We start from the raw sequence: 26371 nt of genomic DNA, 5'->3' as shown, positions 1-26371 counted from the left end.
ACCTTGTCAGTTGTCCATGAATTCCTAAATTTGTCCTAATCTACTCAAGCAAGTTGCCGGAGCAAAACTGAGACCATCTTGCTTTTAGTATGATCAATTTCCAGATATCTTTCACAATCGGGCAATCTCTGAGAACATATTTTAAACAATTACACAAGTTAACGATTAAGGCCTTTTTTTTTTTAAATCACATCCTCAATTTAACACAATAAATAGTGTTACTAATTTGAATGTACTAATAATTTTATAAAAATAGAAACTAGATTATAACATATTTAAAAAAATTCAATCTCAAATTTAATACAAAGATTAACCACAATTAAACCTTTCTATTTCAAAATAATTAAATATTGTATTTTAAAATATCTAAAAATACTTGCGTGAGTCCATTGAGATAAACACAAGATTTTTTAAGTTCTAATATGGTTGGTCGGTAAGATGTCAATGAAAAAATAAATAAACAGGGTTGGTTAGTCAACACTGTTTTGGGGGTAAAAGGAAAGGGAAATTAAGTAAAATAACCATAAAAATCGAAGGAAAATTTTGTTTGATTCAAAGGTGATAACGAGGGACGAAAGTGAAAGGTAGCTCCATTTTTGTTATCTATCGTTTAGGAAATTGTCAGAGGAATCCACCGGCATCAACAATAGGAACTTGATAATTTTTTTTCCTTTTATTTGTAATTATTTTGTTCATATTAATCTTAAAACTTGATAATTTTTTTAATTTGATCCTTTAATTTAGATTTTATCAAGATACAATAATATAATAATCAGAAATTAAACCACATCATTACCTAATTTTAAAAAATACTTTTATAATTTCTTTGTACTCCTTTTTCATTTTTTAGATTTTATATAAAATTTTAAAGTAAAAACATAACATAATTTTAAAGTGCAACATCATTACACCTTAACAAAATTCAAATTTAGAGACCAAGCTTTACAAGTTCCGTGACTAGTGTGGGTAAAAAGAAATTTGTTACCGCCAGATTTTGTTGTGACAAAATCCAACCCATTGGTGGAGTTAAAAATTTTCACCTTGTCTACTGAATAATTATCCATATATAGTGTATAACAGTAAAAAGGGTAAACACTAGATTAATCATGTGGGGATCGCATGCATTGTGCAACTGATAGAACAAATATTATTAATCAAATATAGTACAACTTAAGGAGTAACTGAAATTTCATTACCCTCTTCCTAACAAAAAAGCCCAAAAATAATAAATTTACTTGTTCCTAATGTTTGAAGGTGGGTAAGGGACTCCGTGTCTAGCTATAATGGTGTTAATGCCTCAAACAATTGGCCCCAATATCAGATCCAAGAATTAAAAGGCTGCGAGATAATGAAACATAAGAAAGAATGCGGGCTGACAGTGAGAGAACTCTCTTACTAAGCTAATTCGAGCCTTCAATCCCTACGTTTTTTCTGTCCTCTTTCCCTATGGGCGATTCATGTTTTAAAGGAAGATCTGTATTCAAAACAGAAGAGGCTGCAGAGAGTGTCTGACTTATTTCGGCAGGTGCCGGGTTCGGAGATTTCACAATTCCATTAGGATAAGGTTGCTTCTGTCCAACTGCTTGATTTCCAGATTTTATGGCACCGTTCTCTGCAGGTTCTTGCTCACTACGTTTTTCACTTAGGGGCGATGGAAAGCACCTTGTTTCTACAGAGGACAAATCATCATTTAAGAACATTAATTAAAAATTTTGCAATTAAGACTTAAAATGAGAATCCAAAACCTAGGTCACAACAATAAACTAAAATCTTCAACATGAGGCAGCAACTTAACCATTAGGAAATTTTTCGAGAAGGAACACCGGTTGGAGTTTGCCCTTTATTTGTTATCCAAAACTTATTGGAGTTTAAATTTTGGAGTCTAGATTTGTGAAAACAACTAGCTTACCTTTTATGCTCCCACGAGTAATAAGTTGATTGAGAAAATCACGAAACACTGTCAAAACAAGACTTTCCTGCTCTGCATAAACCTCTGTGCATTCGTGCCCATTTAATGATTTCTGAGTAATATTTTGAGAACGATCTGTCAATAAATCAGGTGACCCAACTGCCATAAACATTGTATCTTCTTCATCACACATCAACGCACGTGTTCTAGGAGACAAAGGCTTTCCGTTTTGCACACTGTCCTCATTTGCTCCACAGTCACCACTTTTATTTGCATCTCCATGGTTCTCACTCTCACAATCGTCAGTAGCACTACTTAGAACACCATTACCATTCTGACTCATTTCATGCATCTGATTAGATGAAACCGTAGTTTCGATAGAGCCTCCCTTAGCTTGTTGATCCTTTTTGCCACTTCTCTCTGGAGATTGTAACTTTCACATTAGTACTGCTATATGGCATTTTCAACAAAAGTAACAAAATGTATTAAATTATGAACTTGATAAAAAAAAATTAACCGCATAAGCCCAAGGTTATAAAGATCCATAGATCATGGAGGGACCAATATAATTAGTAAGACACAGAGTTCAAACCAACCCTTTTTCCTCTTTTGCTGAATCTATGGAACAGGTACCACAAATAAGATGACATTCGTAGGGAATCTATATGAAGCAAATTTTCTTTGCAAAAAGAGTAACAGATAAAAGAGTCTATAACAATCAATTCATCAACCATCAAGCCTTTCAAAGTCTAGAGCACAATAATTTGTCATAGATATAATTTTGAAGTGTAACCAAAGGAAATCTAGTGGACTTCTCAAAGATTATTGTTGTTCTTCTCACCATATCCATCAATGGTCCCCATCTATATAATATTAACACATTTTTTGGTTGAGTTTTTAATTGATTGTTTCACTCTTTTTGCAATATTTCTTATTATGCCCCCCTATGCTATACAAGTATCAGAAATATTTTTCCAATTTCTTTCCAAAAAGGAGGGCTCTTCCAGTCACTGTGATGACTTCCAAAAAACTATAGACTTCTGACTTCATAGCTTCGGTTAAGGATGACAACGGGTCAAATAGCTGCAATTTTTGTAATATTGAAATCCAGACCCACAAATCTACTTTAAGATCCAAATTCATTTATTATCCACAATAAACCTGAGCACTACTATCTGAATCCAAACCCAATTTTAAAAGTTATCCACCAGATATCCAAATCCACTAAATATCTGAATCTTTTATCTGAAAAATGTAAAGCATATTCAGATAATGGATATACGAATCTAAATCTGTTATCTGCAAAAGCAAATCAGATACGGCTAATGACTATAGTTAATGTTGGCATCTACTGAAGATCGTAATTAGATTATCCGAATCCACAATATCCAAATTCGCAAAAAGCAAGTCAAATATCCAAATCCAGACTCTCTATTGCCATTCCTACCTTTGGTACTTGATCAACACCAATCTATCTTCTTTTTTTATTTAGAACACCAATCTATCATTTAACAGTATTACAAGAAAGCAAATCCTCTTGGCTTACACAATGCACACTGCACAGTCATTACTTTCCTAATAAAAAGCTTATCAGTGTCGTCTATGCCCATAGTTGTAGTTTTCAAACATAACATCTAAAATGTAAATATAAAAAAGCCAGCTACTTTACCATCGTCCCTCTAATTTTACAGATGACAAAGCTCTATCATTCACCGCTAAGAAGGGAAACTGTATTGAGAAGAAGCAGATTGCAGGAAGATGCTTTGAGACAAGAATAAAATTTGGAAATGAGTTAATAGATTGATAGTACATAAAACACATTCTTTCATTGTGGCAATCTCAGCCATATTATCAGCTAAAATAGTAGCAATTAATTCTGCAATGAAAAGAAACAGGAACTTTGGTATTTATGAGTAACAATTATCACCTGCAGCAAGTGCCCTTCTAGCTTCTGATGAAACTAACACCAAAACAGAGCACAACTCCTTCACGTACTGTGGTTGGAGGATGTTCGCCAATGGAGATCTTCAATAATGCAAAATCACACTAATTAGCTCCTAAAAGGGGAAAATGAAACAGAAATGGATGTTTCTGTTAATTACAAGCAGAATAAAAATACACACACTTACTACCTGTACGTGAATTTTGAAGATCCCAATGATTCTTTATTAGCAGTGCCAGAAAGTGGAGTAGATAATGGAGAACATGTGGCCAAAAGATCTCTTAGATGGTTTTCCTGGTTGGAATTAGATAGATATATTGTTATATTAGTATCCATTTTTCCCTTGAAAGAAGAGAGTAAACAGAAATGCCATTCTTTTGGCTGCATTCTGTAATAATTAGACTCTCATCAGCGGCTAAGACAAAATTTAAGTGTTCTCTATTCGCATACTAAAGCCATCCTTGGCATCAAATTGTGAAGGTACCATACAGAGTAGATTATTCCTATTACTTGATGAGAGAGCCACAAAATCCACCTATGAATTATGTCTCATTTGGATACCATCACTAATACAAAAATCATTGATGCCAGATGGTAAAGGTAGCTATAAGATGATCACATAACATAGATAGGATAAAAAAGAAAAAAATTTCTCCCAAGATTGCACAAGCCAAATCAGTGCCATTGATCAACCAAGATGATTCTTGCATATAATCACAATTCAAGGAATTACCTGCTGCTGCTGCTGCTGAACAATCTTGTGAACTGATTGATCTTTCACTGCTAGACCAAATATGATTTCTTCACTTTTTCTCTTCTTAGATGTTACAGGAATCCCAAAGCCCGATGAACCAACAGCACCGCTAATGGCTGCATTCGCCTGTTGCATGTAAGCCATGGAGTTATGATCTCCATGAACAAGAGCTCTTCTTTCTTCACTTCCTTCAAAGTTCTTGCAGTCCATGCACTTGCAATTCTCAGAGCATAGAATATTAGCTTGGAAGCACTCACAATACTTCTTGAGACAACTGGATTTCTTACAGTGACATCCTTTATTGTGCTTTCCGACCAATTGGACATCATGTGCATCATCCTAAAGTTGTTTCCAGACAATAAGAAACTTTTAACACTTGGCAAAACCAAGTTTTCACTTGTTTTCTATATAAACAAATATATTGAACCTTGCATATGCCATTGCCACTGATGCAATAACACAATGCCAAACTTCACATAAAAAGTATAAAACCAAAATAATAGTAATAGTAATAGTAATAGTAATAGTAATAGTAATAGACTCAGCTTAACATTATTCTTCAAATTAGAACCTCAAAAGAAGGAAATACGAAAGGGAATTCTCATCACCATCAGTTAGCAACATTCATAACAAAGCAGTTTGAAGATGCCAGATAATATACCCTAGTATCCTGAGGTCTGTGTGGACTGCTGGCAATCTTCGGTCTAAATGCATTTGGATTGCGTTCTAAGGTTGTTCCAACTGCTTCTTGCCTTGCTGCCTCATTCTCCACATTGTTATGGCAATTTAAGCAATTGCAACCGTTACAATAAAACCCAGAAGAAAAGCACTCACAGTACCTAACAATAATCAAAAACAAAATGCTAAATGGTACCCAATAAATAAATGCAAGATAAAGATGACAGACCACAACCTTTTAGCAACAAGTTCAAACATACTTACAAATATTGGTCCAAATTAAATAAGAAAATTCAATTGATAATAGATCCTAAATACTTGGTGAACGATAAGCCATATAAACCAACTTGGTGTTAGTTAATTGTTATCTAATGAAGATTGTGTCACATTTCCACAAGCAAACCACTAGTTAAGAGGAAAAGATTAGAGATTCAACTAAAAATTTTTCCTCAAAGAGAATATATATACACTAAGAATTACAGATCATCTACCACAGACAGAGCAAGAAAATGGAGTAAGCAAAAGCAAGATGCAATTTGAAAAATCACTCTTGTTTGGACAATGCTTCCTAAAAATAGTAAAAGTTAGGCATTTTGCTTAGTTCCACAAAAGATTAACATCACAAACATCATGTAGCACTTTATACTTATGACTTATTGATCGAGCATCTAACTAGAAAGATGAGATATAATTTAAATGTGTTAATGAACTTACAACTTCAAGCACCGAGAATTCTTGCAATTGCACTGCTTTTGTTTCTTTGGAGTCCCATCTTTTGCATCAGCATGCACTCTTGGCCTGGACCTTGGGGACTCTTGCTTGCTGGACAAACGTTTATATCACAAAGAGTTAAAAACAACATCATGCAACAAGCATATTTCTAGTTATACACAATGTTCTCACCGTTCTACTATCAATAGTGTCAAAAATATTCCAAAGAGGTCTCTTTGAACAGAAAAGGCCAAAGAGCCAAAGAAATCACATTGATATTAGAAGTTAAGTTGTTGCTTATTTATAAGACAAGAACAAATAATTGGATTCTAAAAGTAGAATATACATACGTACACACACACACACATATATATATATGCCACGAAGAAGAAATGAATCTGCTTAAGGATCAACATAAATACGCTTATTTTCAAACTAAGTAAATTTTTATGGTATAAAAACGTGATAATTATTTTCTAACAAATATAGAAAAGACATTAATAATCTAGAGGAAACCAGAAGTTTCCATGAAAAAGCTACCTCAATTGATATGTTTGCGGCGGAAGCTTCTGAACCGGATGAGGCACCCGTTGCATGACGGTAACTGGCTGTGACGGAGGAGGCGGCGGCCGTATTTGAACTAGTGGCACCGGCGGGGACTGAGGCGATTGCACAGTTTGCGGCTGTAAACACAACCGCAATTGCAGTTCCTGCGGTTGCTGCTGAGGCTTTGTCGGCAAAGGCGTTTGCGATTGCCATTGCGGTTGAGGCTGCGACTGCAATTGCATCGGATGATCAGGTAACGTCGCATTTCCCGACGCGCGACACCCCGCCGTGAAATCTAATTGCCTCGCCAATTTCTTCGGTGTGAAATCCGAAACCGTTTCTCCTTGCCCAATCATTCAAACTTCATATAAAAAAATTATAAATAAATAAACTGACACTGAATTAAATCGAAATTCAAAAGAAAAAAAATCGTAGAGCTATGAATTTTCTTTTGATTTTACCCTTCAAAATTCCGTTAACCAAAAAAACTAAAGTCAAAAGGAAAGATTTTGGAGAACTTGAGGGAGCTAAGCCGCCATAGCTAGAGCTTTTGTACGGAACTGTAAGCTATTTTTTTTTTCCTTCAGTCCCACTTTTCACTCTCACTGCCTCAAAATCAAAATCTTTCAATTTGAATTTTTTAAAATAATGGACGGTTAGATTTGTTTCAGACTTAATCAACGGGTGAAATTAAAAATTTTCTATGGACTGATGAGATTTGGGAGAAGAGTCAGGGTCGAATAATAGCCGTTGGATTACGATATGTTTAGGGCTTTTTCTGGAAAAGTAAAAGGGAGTGGAATTTGGCGCTAATGGAGTCCGAAAGCGATTGAATTCTTGTTTTTTTTTTCCACACGCGTACGGCCAGGATTCGTTTGTGATCTAAAATGGACGGAAGATATTCTTCTAAAAGCCTGCAGAAGCAAACGCTGTCGCCTTGACCGATTTATGGGGGACCCTCAGATGAATTAAAATTTATAAAAATTCCAAATTCGACGGAATTTTAAAAAAATAAAGAGATTAAATTTTTAAAAAAATAAAAAAGATAGAATTAAAATACAAAATCAAAGGAGATATGGGACATATTTTAACCTATAAATAATTAAAATTTAGTATTAAAACGAAAGTAAAATTAATTTTATGTAAGTCCAGAAAATATAGTATTTTAAAAAATCAGGAATATATTAGATACTAAAGCAACCAATATATTACTTAAACTCACCCTAAAAACATAATTTAGAAAATTTTCATTTTATGAGCAGATTGGGCATGCCTTCTAAAAACTAAGTCAACAGTTAAAATGTGAATACTCATTTTAAATAAAAGTTTAGAAAATTTTCAGATACTATAAGAAATGTTCAAAATTTACCTGCCAGAGAAGAGAGCAAAACATAATTTACTATATTTACGATTTTTTTAAAGTCTATTTTATAGATATAAGAAGTATAAACGAAATTAAATTATACTTCGATAAATATTAGGGTTATAAAGTAAATCAAACTTATCTTAATTTTGATAGACATTTAATTAATAATAAAATATTCATAATTTTTATTCTAAAACCATAAAAAAAACGTTTGATTATATCATGATGTTATTGTTTAGGGTTCAAACCAATATTTTATTATCCAAAACCAAAATTTAAAGAAACAAAATTAAAATTTTATATTAAACAAATTTATATTAGTGTTTATTAGGTTTAGATTTTTATCAACCTAAATAAAGCTATTAGTACTTGCAATTATTAACCTAAATAAATGTATAATTATTAAATATTAAGTTGAACTAATTAATATATACTAGATTATCATCATATGCATAATTTTATTTTTACCAACAATAGTTAGGTGCAATGGTAAAATACATTGCACTTTTAAAGGAGAATACAAATTTAAATATTAAAATGACATTATTGAGAGACACAACCATGAATTTTGAACATGAAAAACACCAAAAGAATATATACTAAATTATGATAAAAGTTGAAAATTTATGTTATAAAAGTTAATATAATACAAAATATAACGTTGAAAGAGTGAAAACTATAATAACTTTGATTCAAATCTCATGATTTTCCTTTTCACTATGACATAAATATTCCTAAATTTATCAAAATGTAAAAAATACTCTTTAAATAATTTATCAAAATGTGAAAATAATATAAATACCCTCTATATAACATTTTTCTTATCTAAAAGATATTTATCAAAATGTAAAAACATATAAATACCTTTTAAATAATTTATCAAAATGAAGAAAATATAAATACCTTAGAAATAAATTTTTTCCTTTCTAAAAATAAATACCCTAGAAATAATTTTTTTCTTAAAAAGAAAAAAAAGGTAAGTTTTGAAGTAATCTCACAATCAAATTGGGATTTAGTTGAGAGTAACAACAACTGAGTAATTAGTTTTTTAAAGAATATTTCATCTATTTATAACTTTTATTAAATGCTGCTAAGTTAAACTCATTTATTTGCGCTAGTAACTCAAGTAAATAGTTAAGATATGATTGGCATACCAATGGGGGACTCTTGATTTGTACTTTGGTACTTCTGTTACTTGCACTTTGGTGCTCTTGTTCCTAGCACGGTGCGATCCTGATCTGGTCTTCGGGCACCAACCCTTCAGCGCTCCTATTGTAATTCTAGACAATTTATCCCTAATAACCCTTCTTTATTTTTCTAAGCATGCTAAGCGCTAAAGTTAACAAATTTTAATTTTGAGAATAACTTGACTTGACATGATAAAAGAGGTTACTTGATCTATTTGATGCAAATATTTATGTGTTTCTTGTGGAAATAAATTGCTCCCTATTTTTCTAAATTATTATGTAGTTTCCATTTACACTACTTCTAAATGTTTTATTAAACCTTATATTTAGGGTCTGCTTTGATTGCCAAGAAAATATTTTCCGTAAAATGATTTTGGAAAATATTTTACTTTTCGTAAAATGATTTCTTGGAAAATATTTTCGGTGTTTGATTGAATCTGTAAAATATTTTCTCACGCTTATGATTTTTGAAAATATTTTTCGGAAAAGTTGTTTTACATATATTAATATATATTAATATTTTTTATATTTTAAATTATTTTTACATATATTGCAATATTTATTTATAATAATACTCAATTATTAAGCTACAATATTAATCGTTATAAATTGAAAAAAATTAATATCAAATAAATTATTTGTAATTGTGTTAAAAAAATAAATATTGAATAATTAAAAAAACAAGTTACTGGAAAATCGATAAACAGAAGCAACTTTTTACCGTAAATGAAGGAAGGAATGAAGGAGGCGATAGAGAGGAGAGCACGGAAAATGTCTTACGGAAATTGAAAGGGTAAGACATTTTCCCTAAAATGTAACCCATTTTCCTTTGTTTTGGAGTTCATTTTCCAAATGGAGAATGTTTTCCTCCAATCAAACGCTGGAAAAGTTAGAAATGATTTTCCGGAAAATCAATTCCGTCAATCAAACAGACCCTTAGTCTGAACCACAATTCTAAAGGTAAGTATACAAAGTATTTCTATATTATCTTAGTAAGCTTTATGCTTAACGCACTATTATTTTTATGTGTAGGTCTTTTGAACTAAAAATTGGTGCTTTTTGAGGATCACAAGCATACGCTATTGTCATCCTTGAAGAATATGAAACATTTTATTGCAATTGATGCCTAGTGACATGTACTAAAGAAGTCATTTTAAGTTGCATATATCTTTGTTTCATATCGCTGTAAGTTGTAATGGTACTAAAGATTAATTATATTTTGTTTATTTTGGGTGCCTTCAGCCAATTATTATAACTTTGAATTGAAGGCATGCATGATTAGATTTCCATGCTTTAATTTGGTTGTTGAATGGTTTTATATAAATTTAATAAGCTAAATTAACATCTTGAATGTTTTGACGTATTTTGGTTCATTTTAATTATATTTCATAAACAAAGATGTTATATAATTATTTTGTGAATATGTTTTATAAAAATCTAATTTGAAGGTGCTTCAAAAGTTGTTTTGGACTATTAAAATATAATTTTTTTTAAGTTATTAAGGCTTGGTTTGTAACATAGTGAAGTTTGGGGTTAAAAATGGGAGTTTGGGGTACTGCACATCAATTAGCAGAATGCCTGAACAATATCAGGATTGGGGTTTGGTACCTGTGGCCCTTAGTACCACACCCCCTCTACTTTTTGGGGTCACTTGCCTGATTAGAGCAAAAAGGGATCTTCAGTGCCGAATTTGGTCCTAGGCACTTATAAACACCCAAAAATTAATCTTAAATGATTTTAACAAGATTTTGAAACTTAATAATTTAGTTGATCCATTTTCTATGATTTTATAAAAATATTTTATTATGTATTTTCTTAAATAAAATATTGATTTTGCTCTGAAAATGTCTCGTTAGCGCCTGTCGTTCGTACTGACCATTGAGACAGGTGAGAGGCATTACACCATGACTTACACTCTCCACCAAGTGATCCAATGCTTCACGTAATATGGCAGCTTTGTTAGAATCGAAAAACAAGATTTAATATAAAACTTAACAAATCAGGATCTATCATGTGAGATCATTAAAAACAATACCATATGCGGAAGCATACCTGAATCCATTGTTGGAGATTGCCCAAAAGGTTTTGATATTCCCAGAAAATAAATTTTCTCTTAGTATAACTCTCTGATGGGATGAAAAAGAAATACGACATATATACTATTTCTTGGGGACCATTACCCCTTTTTAAATAACGAATTATTAAATCAATTTTGGGAATTTATAATTTGACCCCTTAACAAATTATAAATACAACTTATGGTGTCTACATATTATTTCTATGACATTTTAATACCTATGACACTTATAACATAATTGGTTACTTAATTTTGTATCTATTATATATTATATCATATATATGTCCATGATTGAGGATTGTAATCCAACAAGCTTATGATGTTTTCAAAGTACCATGTGGTGATGACTATAAATTTGCCTTCTCCTCCAACAGTCATGGAAGTCGAGGAAGGAATCTTGAAACCGATTTTCTTACAAAGTTAATCGATAGAGACCCAAGTTTCATTGCTGAAGCCATGTTGAACAACAATTGGAAGTGAGTTAAAGCTTAACAGCCTAGCTTGTTGTACCAGATTTTTTTTTCATCATGTAAGCTCTAGCGAGCTTAGTATATGAATCTACGGAAAGCAAGTAGCTTAACAGCCTTGCTTCCGGAAATTCTCCTTTTTTCTTTTGCAAGCTCAAACGAGCTTTGTTCACATTTGTTGAAATCGAAGTAGCCTAACAGCCTAGATTGCAATAAAAAAAAATACAAAAGAAGAATAGAAAAGTAAGTGAATGATAGAATGAAGAATGTATGATGAATGATAAAAGAAGAAGTCAGTATTTTTTTTACAGCATAAAAGAAGCAAAAGGAAGTAGAAGAAAGTATGGCGAATACTAGAAGGAATAAAATTCAAGAAAGTAAAAGGAAGAAGCAGAACATTAGCCTATATGAATCACGTGCTAAAATGCCAAGAGTTTGGTAAATTCTGGTAAAGATAACTAATAGGTTGTTGGTATCAGTTACTCGAGAGTTCAGCTTAACTGAGAGCTATATAAATAGCAATTGATAAACAGAAATTCAGATCATTGCTTAGGTTTTATTCCCTATATATTTCTTGATGTATGATGATGTAATCCATGGACAACCAGTATTTCTATCAAGTATATGGATATGAAGAGATGAGACCATTCAAAAACCAAAACCTCATGCTAAAAATGGAAGAATTGGCAAAATTGTAAGAGGTGATAAGTCTATTGATTTTCTGTGTAATATGGATAAGAACCAGTACAATATGAGCCAACTGGAACTGGCTTTAAACCTTTTCCTCAATGTGGAGAGAGGCCACTGAATAGAGTCCAATTTTCTGCCATCAATTGTCACAGAGAAATAGAGAAGAAAAAGTGCTCTGACTCGCAAAGGCAGAATAGAAACTGCCTATCACAAAACAATGTTTCTTCAAACTCGTACTCTTCATAGTGTGCCAAAACTGGTTTGGCACGTCTGATTTTACAGTGTTTCTGATATAGAAGGTGCAGCGAAACGGAAGCAGGAGGCTTGAACTTCGAATGCCTCCATGGCAATGTAAATATTTGCAAATTCTAATGTTTTCTACTTACTCTTTTATAATCTTGATTTAAATTAAGTTACTGAATTTAATTATAGTCATGTCATATTTTTAAAATACTCTCATTTTATTTAAACACATTTACCCCTTTACTTTATATATATATATATATATATATATATATATATATCTTAAAGATATATGATAATTATTTAATCCCGTTTTTGAAATTAAAACATACCACTGTCAATGCATGTGATAATAACAGGCAAAGCCGAATGCCTCAGCTCTCTTGATTAACTAGTCCAATTCCCACTTTTAGCTCATCCTAAATTTTAATAATCCAAATTAATCCCTTTTAGCCCTTTTATTTAAAAGAAAATTTCAGTTCTTGTCCCTCCCAAAAATGACTAATCCAACTTTTAGCTTTGCCCCCACCCCAAAATTTTAACCCAACAAAAATCAAAGAGAGAATTTTAATCATAAGAAACTAAATTGTTAAAACATAGCAATGAAAATAGACATTAAAGATGGAATGCTACAAAACTTGGAAGAACTACAAGTCAGAAGGAGACCCCTTCTAATCTAATTCAAATAAATAATTAAGGGTGTGTGTCATCTAAGCAAATGTGTTAATACACAAATGTATTGAGCAGAAACTTACTTTACCTCCATTTCTCTTGCAGTTCTTTCCTCTCGGACAACCTCCACGTTACGAAGATGGCTGCTACAAGTGCCACGATTGTAATGAGTAGCAAGGCATAACTAAAATCTTCCGTGAGTGAATCATATGTCCTTGAAGGTGCAAGCTGCGTGAAAAAGAGGTCAACTCCATGTGCAAAGACGAGGGTTGTCGATTCCAGCTTGGCTGGCACTGTTATTATACCTCGAAGACCTTCCACTCTAAGCGCATGTGTAACGTAGGACTGGAAACAATTCATGAACAGCCATCACTTATTCTATACTTACAGAGAGCGAGGGAAAAAGAGTTATAAAATAATATATGCTTATGTTTTAACTTCTAACTCCATTCATAAAATGGTCATAGGTGGCACTCTTATAATACACAATTCATGGACATCCATCACTTATGCTACTTGATCATAATATGATCATGACTGTATCCTTTTGTTTTTACCCAATCACTTATCCTCTGCTTCATTGAGTGAAGTGACTTATTTATTTTTAATGAGAGAAAAGATGACAATTTTTTGAATTTTTCATTTTCTTTCCCCTCATTTTTCAACTTTACCAAGCAATGTATGGAAAGAAAATTAGTAAATTACTTTTTCTTTCCATTTTTTCATATTTCATACCAAGCGCGCCAATAGAATTTCTTTTCCTCTACTTTTCTCCTCCTCTGATATTCCATCTTCCCAATTTTTTTGTTTTCAGTTTTGCTTGGTTGCATGCATACTAACCGTGCCTCTCAAGACGGCATTTCTCAATGTATTTGCGAGTGTGTATATACAAATATATATTAAATAAAAAATGCACGGTCAGGGAGGAAACTAACCTGAGGAATGATGGGTAATGAATCTGTTAGTGGTATAATGCCTTCTTCCTTTTCTGCTTGTGTAGGATTAACTGTTCGACGAGGATCTAGGAAACGCTTATCAAGTGCCAAAACCTGTAAAACAGGATTACAATCATGATGCAGGCAGAAGTATCGTTCAACTCTAACATTCATAGTAAAGACAATAAAATTTAACTCCTTAAAAGAAAACACGAGTAACTCGTAATGAAGCGGTACAGATAACTCCATGATTTAGTTCTTCTGGGAAATTTTAATTTACCTGATCACCAATTGTACCAAGGAGAAGCTGCTTGGAAGTTATACCCTTTGCTGTAGATGTCACAGCTATAGCTTTCAAAGAATGAGTAAAAAAGTAGGACTGTGATTTTGTTATGACCTCAGGTCGAGAAAATAAAGAAATTGGTGAAGTAAGGTTGTGCTTTCCAAGAACAAGCTTCCAAACGTCTTTGTTGTCCTGTGGATGGTATTTTAGTTGGAAAAAGATTAGTTTAATTGAAGTAAAGATACAAGCAACTCAGCATAAAGAATTCAAGTTCCACCACTTACAGCCCGAGACTGGTCATAAATTTCAATGACGGACATCTCATATCTGTGCGCTCTAAGATTGAAGTAGTGGTAGACAACCCAGTTCTCACTAAAAACCTATAAGAAACAAAAAGCCTTTTCAATTGCATCCCTTTCATAGCATTTTATGACACCAATATGAGAGAATAAGTATCTTACAGCATGAACAGGGCCCTGCAAACCATGATGAGTAACCCGGTGCAATATACGACCTGTTACAGTGTCAATAAGATATGCAACCAACCATGATTCTTCCGGTGTAACAGATCCAATTTCACCACTGCCTTTGGGTGCAACAGTTGCCACGAAAAGTAGATTCCTTGATATATATTTATACATGACATCCTGGTCTGCTACAACCTTCGCTTGAGTATGTACCACCTGGAAAACTCAAGAAATCATTTCAGTATGTTTTATGCATGTAGCATTCCCAACAATGCACCAATAAACATTCAAAATACAAAAGAATGGATGCAATTAGGAATTAAGTCAATTAACCAAATTTACCTATCTTCCAAAACATCCACTAGCAATTGCATTAAAGCACAACAAACTCATACACAATTTGTTTTAAGAAGTCAATAGCAAAAGGAGAATGAAGTAGCAAGTCATGCAATGGTCAAAAAGTCTTCAGTTGAGAAGTGCAAAACCAAAAACTTAAGAGAGCAGTCATTACATGTGATAATGCTATACAGTGCGACTGAGTCCTGAAAACTTGTAAGATCACCATGCAGGTTGACAAAAAAAAAAAAAAACAGAAGTCATTGGGAAAAAACATGGGGGAGGGAGAAATGCTTTACCTCATTCAATTTTCTAGTGACAGTTGCAACAATCTTTTCTGATTCCGAGGGGAATACAACTGACCATAAATCCCTTGTGTCAAAGCAGAATTCATCAGCCACTTCGCCAGTGCACTTGCACTTCAAAGCATGCCCCTTGATGATGCCATTTTGATCCTCCACTGAATACCAGTATATGTTCAAAAATTCACGTTTGAAGATGCTAAGAGCCTCAGAAGTTTTAGGGTATAGATGTGCATGTTTATCAGCATTGATCAGCAGATGCAGTCGCTGTTCTGTTGAATCTGTATATGGAAGTGGAATAACTTGTACAACAGCATGATCGAGACTTAAAGAACTAAGCTCCTTTCCCGTGTAAGTGTCAACAAAAGAAAGTACACCTGGTGCATCTGAACTTGGACCACACCTGCTAACTACAAGCACAGATGGATTTTCATCCATAGCATGATGATGAGGAACCTGCCACTGATACAAGTTTAATCCTATTGGAGATTGACACGCCTCTGATTTGTGTAGAGACCGTAGCAAGTGAGACCAGACAATGCGTCCATCTCCAGTATGCAACGCAAAAAGTTTCCCTGCCCTTGTTAGTACTATGAGCAACTTCCGGAAGCCATTGTGGTCTCGGGTCATTTTGCTCTTTTCAGAACTTTTTAGTCTCATACTTTGTATGGCTGCCATATCCTCAGGGCTTGCAAGCATTAGTGTTCCCTTCAGCTTCAACATATGTCCCTTAAGAAAAGGAGCACATTTAGAAACCATATCATCAAAATGCATCTTCAAGTCCATTTTCAAATAGTGGATAAAGTTATAGAAGCTTTGATGGTTGGAAGTTCTTATTTCTAAAACTAAACATCTTATCCAAATAGTGAAAAACCATTTAGCAAATGCTCAGATGAATACCAAAAAAAATGTATGCTCAGATATATATATATCTCCATAGTCTTTCTAATTTTAGAACCACATTACGACTTCATGCATATGATAATTCAACATGTATCCAAAACATAACCAATAATTAATCATCAGTTAAAATATAAACAAATGTGTTTCAATGAGAACAAAATAATAGTCTAAATCTTAAAATGTTCATAGCCATACCTTAAGCCATTCAAAGAGGTTGTGCTCCACTTTTGCAACAGATACACCATTCCTTTCCACGGGAAGTTCTGAAGTTGTTACATCAATTATTGATGCCAGACCATCTTCCCTGCTCCAGACAATCTCACCTTGTTGTAATAACAACAATGAATGATCTTCCATCACAATCAACACCCGAAATCCATAAGACCTATCAGTTCGGATATAATTATTTATGAAAACCTTGTGGACAAGCCCTCGTTGCCGATCCATCTTAACGCTTTCTTTAAGCAAATTACCATCCCAATCATGTGCAAGTTTCACTGTGAGATGAATCTCACTGCTTGCATGCTGAATCAATGCAAATGCTTCTTGATCCTCGGAGATTGAGAGAGCATCACTAACAGCTATTTCATGAGTCGTTTTTTCCACGACTTCTAACTTGCCTTCACCTATCACTCTAATAAATACAGTAACTGCATCTGTCTTAATTGCAAATATTCCTGAGACTGATGAAGGTATTATTACTGCCGGTCCTAAAGACTCCTCGACAAGATTTGAAATGGGTGTCTGTTGAGAACTAATTTTTCCATCTTGAAAACTTATTGTTAGCAAAATTGACCCTGTGGAATCAAGAGCCACAACTGTCTCAGTGGAAACTAGTGAAACTTCTCCCGAAAACCCACTAGAAAAGGATGCACTTTCATGCTTCAACAACTCTCCATTCTTAGCATTGATTTGGTACATCTCAAACTGGTATGAAGCAGCAAATCCTACAACATATATCAAATCACTGCCGGGAGGCTGAATTACCTGCTGAACCTCAAAGCTGCAAGTAGCATGGCAACGCAATACATTAATAATACCATTGTTTACAAAGGGGAAGGGGAATTAGTTGAAATATAATACTTTCAAATTGAACTAACCTTTCTGCTTCAAAATCCTTCTTCCAAAGAACCTCACCATCTATACAAGATATAGCATGGAGACGGCCATTGCTAAAAACGACGAGTACATTATCCTTATCAAATTTCAAGTTTGTCTGCACAGTATAAACACAGTCAATCCTCATAGGTTTTTAGGATCATAGAATGAATAATATAATTTCAATCAACAAATTAAACAAAGGGCGGAAAAATGGCAGGACGTCAAGTTCTAATGGACAATAAAAGTTACAACCACAAGAAATGTTCAACAAAGCATCGTTCTGTACATAAACTAGCCTCGTTCTATTGGATATTGTAAAGACAATTAAGAATCTTTTAGATGAAAATTCAGCAAGAATAATCTTGATTGTATGAAGGAGAATCTAATATAGAATGGCTTGGTGCAAAATTTCAGCGGCCATATTCCACTAAAAACAGACTGTCGAAGAATAGTAACAAAATAGATGTTAACTAGAAGAATCTGACTAAAGAAAATTCTAGTACTAACCGGCACTAATAAGAATGATTTTGAGTGCTTTGGACCCTGAAGTGAAGATTCCCACACCATCTGCCCATCAGGAAGGTTCCATGATCTTAGAATACTTCCTCCCGATGAAAGGGTAATGACATCTGCAAGAACGAAATTTATTCAAAACTTAATCAGCTAAACAAGCACTGAAGTCAGACCTTTCCTCGGTGAATCCAGAAACAGAAACCAACACTTAAAAACAAGTTGAAAAATGAACCAAACGATAAATACAAATAAGATAACAATAAAAACAAATTCAAATAAAAAAAGGCCACTTAAGATTCTTCTCTGAACGAAATATGGATATGCAAACACTTACATTTGCCAAGACCGATATCAATTCCATCGATAACATCATCAGCCCCAAGCAAATGTCTCCAAACTACATAAAACAAACAAACCATCATGCCAAAAAGAATTATAAGCAAAATAAACTTCAACCATCAGTAATCGAATCGGATTTGACTTACAAATCTCGCCGTGGCGGAGATCAAGTGAAGCAATAACATTCTCTTCGGTGGAAACTACAACTCGTTTTCGACCAGCTCTTTGAGAGGAGAACACTGCTTGCTTCACTTTGCCGATGTATTGTTGATGCCTAAGATTAAACAATTTAATTAAAAACAAAAATTAGATATAAATATAAGGAATCCAAGCTAAATTTGAATCGAATTCAACGAAGTAAAGTTTGAATTAGAACTTACCAATCCATGAGACCTACTTGATCTTCATAAAGAGAAAAGACCGGACTTAGAGAAGAGGAGAAGAATAAAATAAAGAGAAAAAAAGACCTAATCGCCATAGCTAATTGCTATGAGGATTGAAGAAAAAAAAAAGCTGTATCCGTCTCTCTAGAGAGTGAAAGAGAAACAGATCTGAGAAAGTCGAAAGGGGGAGGAGTTTGCAAGGTCTAACTATGGCTTCTCTACTTCCGTTGTAGTTACATATAGCCGGCTTTTTTTTATAAGGTTTAATTCCTTTTCTTTTAACCCCTCTATTTTACAAAAATTGATAATTTAATCTTCTATTTTACTTTATTAAATTTTGACTTCATATATAATTTGGTAGCTGATGGACATTTTTTTTAATGTGCTATTTGTGTTATTTTTTCATCCAGTAAGAAATAATATTAATTTTTAATGTGAAGATTATTAAAATTTTAATGGTACCAAAATGACAATTAATGTGATGGTCCATGTTTAATTCATAAAAATTTTAAAAAATATTTAAAAAATTCAATAGAACTTTTAAAAACAAAGCTTAATATAACATTTGATACCTGAAGTTGACACTTTTTCTTAATTTGGTACATAAACTTGACACTTTTTCTAAGTTGGTACTTAAACTTTTTGAGGGCCCAATTTGGTACCTGAACTTGGCTTTTTTTCCTAATTTGGTACTTAATCTTTTTTTTTGTTCGATTTGGTACTTGTCAAACATTTTTCAAATTACTCCAATATACTAACAATATTATTTTTTTATGAGTAGCAAAAATAATTAATGTATGACCGACATGTGACAAATTATATGACATTTTTTTGTATTTTATATGTTTAATTATTTTTAGTTTTATTTAATTAATTATTTTATTAATTGAAAATAATGAATTTCTTTTAATTTGAGGTTTTAAAAATCTCTTTTCTTATTTAATATTAATTGTTAAGCATAGTTCAATACCTATTTTTTAACATGAGTTTCGCTAATACTAACAAAATTTTTGTAGCATAACAAAAAATATATCGTTAGTGTTTTGCATAATTTGTATAGCATTTAATAAATTTAGGTACCAAATTGAACCTAAAAAAAAGCTTAGGTACCAAATTAGGAGAAAGTGCCAAGTTCAAGTATCAAATTGGACCAAAAAAAAGTTTAGGTACCAAATTAGAAGAAAATGTCAAGTTCAGATACCAAATGTTACATTAATCCTAAAAAGAATTATTCAATGAAGTACGAATAGATTGCCACAAGGGCTGCAACTAGACCTATTCATAGGTCGGGTTACCCACCCAGGCTCGAAATTTAGAAGGGTTTGAGTAAAAATATTAGATCCGAAAAATGAGCTTAGACAAAAAAATAGGTTTGTTTAAAATATGGGCCAGGTTCAGTCTTGAACATTTAAGGTCTAAGCCCAGCCCAGCTCGTTTTTAAGTTTATAATACTTTATATTATGTAATTTAGAACACATTAAAAAATTAAAATATATACTAAATATATAATACTACTCTAATGTAAACATTAAAATAATGTTAAGATGACTATATAAAAAAATTTCAATAAATAAAAAATTTCAATAAATAAAAAATATATAAAATTATTAAATATTAAAATAATATAATATAAATATATATTTTTAAAATTTTTAAAAATAATATGGGTGGGCCTAAAATGGGCTTGAATTAATCTTTTGCAAATATGGGCGAGTTTGGCAAAATTTTAAGCTCATATTTCAAACAGACCGAACTTGAACAAGTATAAAAAAATGTTAATATTATGTTTAGACCTGACCCAACCATGAGTACCTCTAGCTGCAACATTTATGCCATTAAATTTTTAATAGTTCAATCAACTATTCCTTTCAAAAAAAAATAAAAATAAATTAACTAAAATTTGAAGGTTAAAAATACCAAAGTAATAAAAAAATTAAGACTAAAATGATAAAATAAATATATATTAGGGATTAAATTTATCATTATATTTTAAATAATACTGTAATGAAGACTAATGATGCATTTTTAGTTGGATCTCATTGGCTATAATATTTGTAAGCAAAAAGGGTTATGGTGGATGTAGTGTTATATGAAATAGCTAAGGGTATGAATAATGATGCTTTTGGAAGGTTGCACATTTGTCTAATGTGTTTATTAACAGTTTTAGATATTCAATTTATATGCCAATAATGTGTTTGTTATGTTAGATGACTTATTCTTATATTACAGACTAGTCACGCTGTTAGAATTAAGTGACCCGAATTCTTATTTAAATAAAATACAATGGTAAAATAAAATAAAAATAAAATTCATATAGAACTACACTTCTTTTATTTTATTTTAGAATAAGGTAAAAAACCTTATTAAACTCCATCTATTTGATATTGATTAGAATAAGGTGTTTCAATCATACTACACTCCTATTAGAATATGGTTTTACAAGCCTATAAATAGACATATTTTACTCCTCTTGTAGTCATTCGAATTCGACATAGTGAATTTTCTTCTCCTCTGCCCCTGGTTTTTTCCCGAAAGGGTTTCCACGTAAAAAACTGTGTGTTATTTATTTTTATGTCTCTTTTATTTGCGATATATTGTCATTACCGACATTCTATTTTTTAAAAAATTGGTATCAAAGCTTTCGGGTTGTTCATCTCAATCACGGTAATGGTATTTTTGAAGTATGAAATTCCACTATTGGATTGCAACACCAGATTCGCGTTGTGGCAGATAAAGATGCAGACAGTTCTTACATAGATGGACTTAGAAGAAGCCCTACTAGGGTAGATAAGATGCCTTCGACATTGACAGAGGAAGAGAAGAAGCGCAATGATCAAAAGGCATTAACACAGTTATATCTACATTTGTCTAACGAAATTTTGCAGGATGTGATGAAGGAGAATACTGTCGCTGGATTATAGAAGAGGTTGGAACAAATATGTATGTCGAAAACTCTAACCAGCAAGCTACAAATGAAACAACGTCTTTATACTCATCGTTTGGAGGAAGGTACGCCTGTGCACGAACACTTAACAGTGTTTAAAGAAATTCTCTCAAACTTGGAGGCCATGGAGGTTCAGTATGATAAAGAAGATCTAGGATTGATTCTATTTTTTTCGTTGCTCCCGTCTTATTCAACCTTTAGAGACACGATTTTATATAGCCCCGAATCTTTCACAGTTGATGAGGTTTATGATTCTTTGACCTCGTATGATAAGATGAAGCATCTTGTGGTTAAAACCGACTCTCAGGGAGAGGGTCTCATTGTTCATGGGAGACAAGATCGGAATGTTGATGATCATGGAAGGACATGGGAACGGAATCCTCACGGTAAATCTAAGGGTAGATCAAAGTCTTCAAACATAGGTAAAACTTGTAACTTCTACAATAAGAAATGACACATTAAATCTAAGTGCTATAAGCTACAGAACAAGATCAAAAGGGAGGTAGCGGATTAAAAAGGAAAACAACCAGAAAATTTTGGAGAAGCTGGTGTTGTAGAAAACTACAGCAATGGTGAACTTCTAGTCGCTTCTGTCAACAATTCTAAAGTGAGTGAGGAGTGGATCCTTGATTCGAGTTGCACATTCCACATAAGTCCTAATCCGGATTAGTTTACAACTTACGAAACAGTCCCTGAAGGTGTTATTTTGATGGGAAATAATATTTTGTGTAAAATTGCAAGTGTTGAAACGATTAAAGTTAAGATGTTTGACGGAGTTGTCAGAACACTTAGTGACATGCGACATACTCAAGGATTGAAGAAAAATTTAATTTCGTTGAGTACTCTTGATTCAAAATGGTATAAATACACAACTGAAAATGGGGTTTTGAAGATTTCCAAATGTTCCCTTGTTGTGATGAAAGGGTAGAGAAAGACTGCCAAGTTATATGTTTTGTAGGATTCTACTATTACTGACGATGTAGTTGTCGCTTCCTTTTCCTTATCAGCTGATGAGATTACTAAACTTTGGCATATGTGCCTAGGGCATATGAGTGAGAATGACATGACATAATAAAGCAAAAGAGGACTTATTGATAGGTAAGGAATTTGCAAACTGAAGTTCTGTGAGCACTGCGTTTTTGGGAAGCAAAAGAGAGTTCGATTCATCAGAGGAATCCATAACACGAAGTGAATGTTAGAGTATATTCATTCTAATCTGTGGGGGCCATCCAGAGTGCCTTCGAGAGGTGGAGCTAATTATATGCTAACTTCTATTGATGATTTTTCTAGAAAAGTTTGGGCGTTCTTCCTAAAGCAGAAGAGCGATATGTTTTCCGCATTTAAGTACTGAAAAACTATGATTGAAAAATAAATGGGAAAAAATAAAATACCTCCGCACAGACAATGGCTTAGAGTTCTGTTCTGATGAGTTTAATAAACTGTGTAAGTCAGAAGGGATCGTGAGACACTTGACAGTTCGTCATACTCCACAGCAAAACAGTGTTGCAGAACGAATGAACAAAATGATCATGGAGAAGGTTCGATGTATGTTGTCAAATGCCAACTTACCAAAGTCATTTTGGGCCGAAGCATCCTCTACTGCATTTTTTTGATCAACCGATCTCTATTCGTTGCCATTGAGAAAAAGACTCCACAAGAGGCATGGTCTGGTAATCTTGCTGACTATTTTGATTTAAAAATCTTTGGGTGTCCTGTATATACTCATGTTGATAATGAAAAATTAGAACCGAGATTCATTAAATATATTTTTCTTGGTTATAAAGCTGGTGTAAAATGGTATAAGTTATGATGTCCTGAAAATAGAAAAGTTGTGATTAACAGAGATGTTGTTTTTTTTATGAAACTGCTATGCTACCTAACTTATCTCTTAAAAACTCTTCCAATAAAGAAAATCCAAAGCAGGTGGAGCATCAGATTAATCCATAATCTACAATAGAGTTGACTCCTCAAGCCAGTACAAAAATTTAAAATAGAGTTGCTTCTTCTCCACAATACTCTATCGCCAAAAGCAGAATTAGAAGAGAAATTAAACCTCCAAAAAAGTAAGCTGAGGTTGATCTAGTTGCTTATGCTTTAAATGTGGCTAAAGATATAGATGCAAACCAAGAGCCATCTAATTATTCTGAGGCAGTTAGTTGTGAAGACTTAGAAAAGTGGATGTTTGCTATGCAAGAGGAGATGAAGTCACTCCACAAAAACATAACATGAGATCTTGTGAAACTTTCTAAAGGTAAAAAGGTTGTTCGTTGTAAATGGGTGTTTAAAAAGAAAGAAGAGACTCTAAGAGTTGAAGAACTCAAATATAAAGCAAGGCTTGTTGCAAAGGGTTACAGTCAAATTTCAGGAGTGGACTTCACAGATGTGTTCTCCCCAGTTGTGAAGCATAGTTCGATTCAAGCTTTACTTGATATTGTGGCCATGCATGATTTGGAGCTTGAGCAGTTAGATGTAAAAATTGCATTTTTGCATGGAGAACTTGAAGAGGATATTTACATGCAACAACCAGAGGGTTTTACAGTCTCAGAAAAAGAGAACTATGTTTACTTGCTGAAAAAGTCCCTTTACGGTTTGAAACAGTCACCAAGACAGTGGTACAAGAAGTTTGATTCCTTTATGATTTCTCATGATTTCAAAAGAAGTAGCTTTGATAGTTGTGTTTACTTTAAGAAAAATAGTGATGGTTCTTTTGTGTATCTACTCCTTTATGTTGATGACTTGTTGATAGCAGCAAAAGATAAATGAGAGATAAGAAAGGTCAAAGCCCAACTAAGTGAAGAATTTGAGATGAAATATTTGGGACCAACAAAGAAGATACTTGGTATGGAGATTCTCAGAGATAGAAAAGCAAGTAAATTATACCTAAGTCAGAACGGGTACATTGAGAAAGTTCTTTGTAGGTTCAATATGCAAAGTGCTAAGCCTATTAGTACTCCTTTAGCAGCCCATTTCAGACTTTCATCACCTTTGTCTCCACAATCAGATGATGAGATTGAGTACATGTCACATGTTCCATACTCTAGTGCTGTGGGATCTCTCATGTATGCTATGGTTTGTTCACGTCCAGATTTATTATATGCAGTCAGTGCAATTAACAGATACATGGCGAATCCCGGTAAAGAATATTGGAAAGCAATTTAGTGGATTTTAAGATACTTACAAGGTACTACTAATGTTTGCTTACAGTTTGGAAGAACTAGAGATGGAGTCATTGGGTATGTTGATGCTGATTTTGCTAGAGACTTTGATAGAAGAAGATCTCTCACAGGTTATGTCTTTACAATCAGAGGTTATGCAATCAGTTGGAAACCCACTTTGCAAACTACAGTAGCTTTGTCTACCACTGAAGCTGAGTACATGACGATTACTGAGGCTTGTAAAGAAGCTATTTGGTTGAAGGGACTATTTAGTGAACTCAATGAAGACCTTCAAATCAGTACAGTATTTTGTGACAGTCAGAGTTCCATCTTTCTTACAAAAGATCAAATGTTTCATGAGAGAACAAAACACATTGATGTTCGTTATTAGTTTGTTCGTGATATTATTGCTCGTGGTGATATTGTTGTGAGCAAAATTAGCACTCATGAAAATCCTGCAGATATGATGACTAAGTCACTTCCTATAACCAAGTTTGAGCGTTGCTTAGACTTGGTTGGTGTTCATTGTTGAAGTTAAACCCTTAAGGGGTTTTATGGAAAAGGTGGAGAATTTGTTCGTTGAGAGTTCGCGATGAAGAACTTGTTCATTGAGAATTTGTATCAAGGTGGAGATTGTTAGAATTAAGTGACCCGAATTCTTATTTAAATAAAATACAGTGGTAAAATAAAATCAAAGTAAAATCCATATAGAACTACACTTCTTTTATTTTATTTTAGAATAAAGTTTAAAAAACCTTATTAAACTCTATCTATTCGATATTGATTAGAATAATGTATTTCAATCTTATTACACTCCTATTAGAATATGGTTTTACAAGCCTATAAATAGACATAGCCTACTCCTCTTGTAATTATTCGAATTCAACATAGTGAATTTTATTCTCCTCTGCCCGTGGTTTTTTCCCGAAAGAGTTTTCATGTAAAAATCTGTGTTATTTATTTTTATTTCTCTTTTCTTTACGATATATTATCATTACCGACATTCTATTTTTTTTAGACACGCTAATTGCTTAGGCTTGTAATTTATCACTCTAATATGGTATCACTATATTTTTAATAAAATGATTCTAATTATTCATGTACTTAGTTTTGCAAAGTAAGCCAAATAGATAAAAAAAAAATACCACTATTTATGAAATCTGGTTGTCAAGTAGGTCGGTATGTTTGAGTGGTTAAGGAGAGAGGCACGAAACCTACGGGGTATATGCTTGCGCAGGTTCTCAAACCCTTGTGTTGATATTTTTTTAATTTTTATATTTTTAAACAATCAAGAAATAGAAAACCAAAACTACAACAAGAAGTCGATATGTCCGGGTGGTTAAGGAGACAGACTCGCATGCTTGATGCATTCGATTAGAATGCTTGATGCAGTCGATATGTCTGTTGGGCATTGCCTCTCACGAATGCTTGATGCAAGCTCTCTTGTTTAATCCAAGCAGAAGACAGA

At 33.1% G+C, this 26371-nt stretch overlaps 2 protein-coding genes across 2 annotated transcripts; both read right to left on the bottom strand.

The window, feature by feature from the left end:
- Window positions 1-1122: 1122 nt before the first annotated feature.
- LOC105772532 (protein tesmin/TSO1-like CXC 6) lies at window positions 1123-7144 on the bottom strand. The gene is made up of 9 exons (XM_012593838.2): window positions 7002-7144; window positions 6535-6901; window positions 5998-6105; window positions 5267-5444; window positions 4585-4944; window positions 4042-4145; window positions 3837-3934; window positions 1910-2329; window positions 1123-1669 (listed from the first exon to the last, which is right to left on the bottom strand). The coding sequence occupies exons 2-9, from the start codon at window positions 6894-6896 to the stop codon at window positions 1401-1403; spliced, it is 1899 nt and encodes a 632-aa protein (XP_012449292.1). The 5' UTR covers window positions 6897-6901; window positions 7002-7144; the 3' UTR covers window positions 1123-1400.
- A 6012-nt stretch (window positions 7145-13156) lies between these two features.
- LOC105772531 (uncharacterized) lies at window positions 13157-19035 on the bottom strand. The gene is made up of 12 exons (XM_012593836.2): window positions 18802-19035; window positions 18568-18695; window positions 18417-18479; window positions 18077-18198; window positions 17569-17684; window positions 16664-17471; window positions 15563-16294; window positions 14922-15143; window positions 14745-14840; window positions 14458-14652; window positions 14178-14291; window positions 13157-13587 (listed from the first exon to the last, which is right to left on the bottom strand). Exons 1-12 carry the CDS (start codon window positions 18897-18899, stop codon window positions 13327-13329), a joined length of 2955 nt encoding a protein of 984 aa, XP_012449290.1. The 5' UTR covers window positions 18900-19035; the 3' UTR covers window positions 13157-13326.
- Window positions 19036-26371: the final 7336 nt, after the last annotated feature.

This window comes from Gossypium raimondii, chromosome 6 (assembly GCF_025698545.1).
Source record: "Gossypium raimondii isolate GPD5lz chromosome 6, ASM2569854v1, whole genome shotgun sequence".
NCBI lineage: Eukaryota > Viridiplantae > Streptophyta > Magnoliopsida > Malvales > Malvaceae > Gossypium > Gossypium raimondii.
The sequence above is the reverse complement of the archived record's forward strand: the minus strand, read 5'-3'. Positions and strand labels throughout refer to the sequence as shown.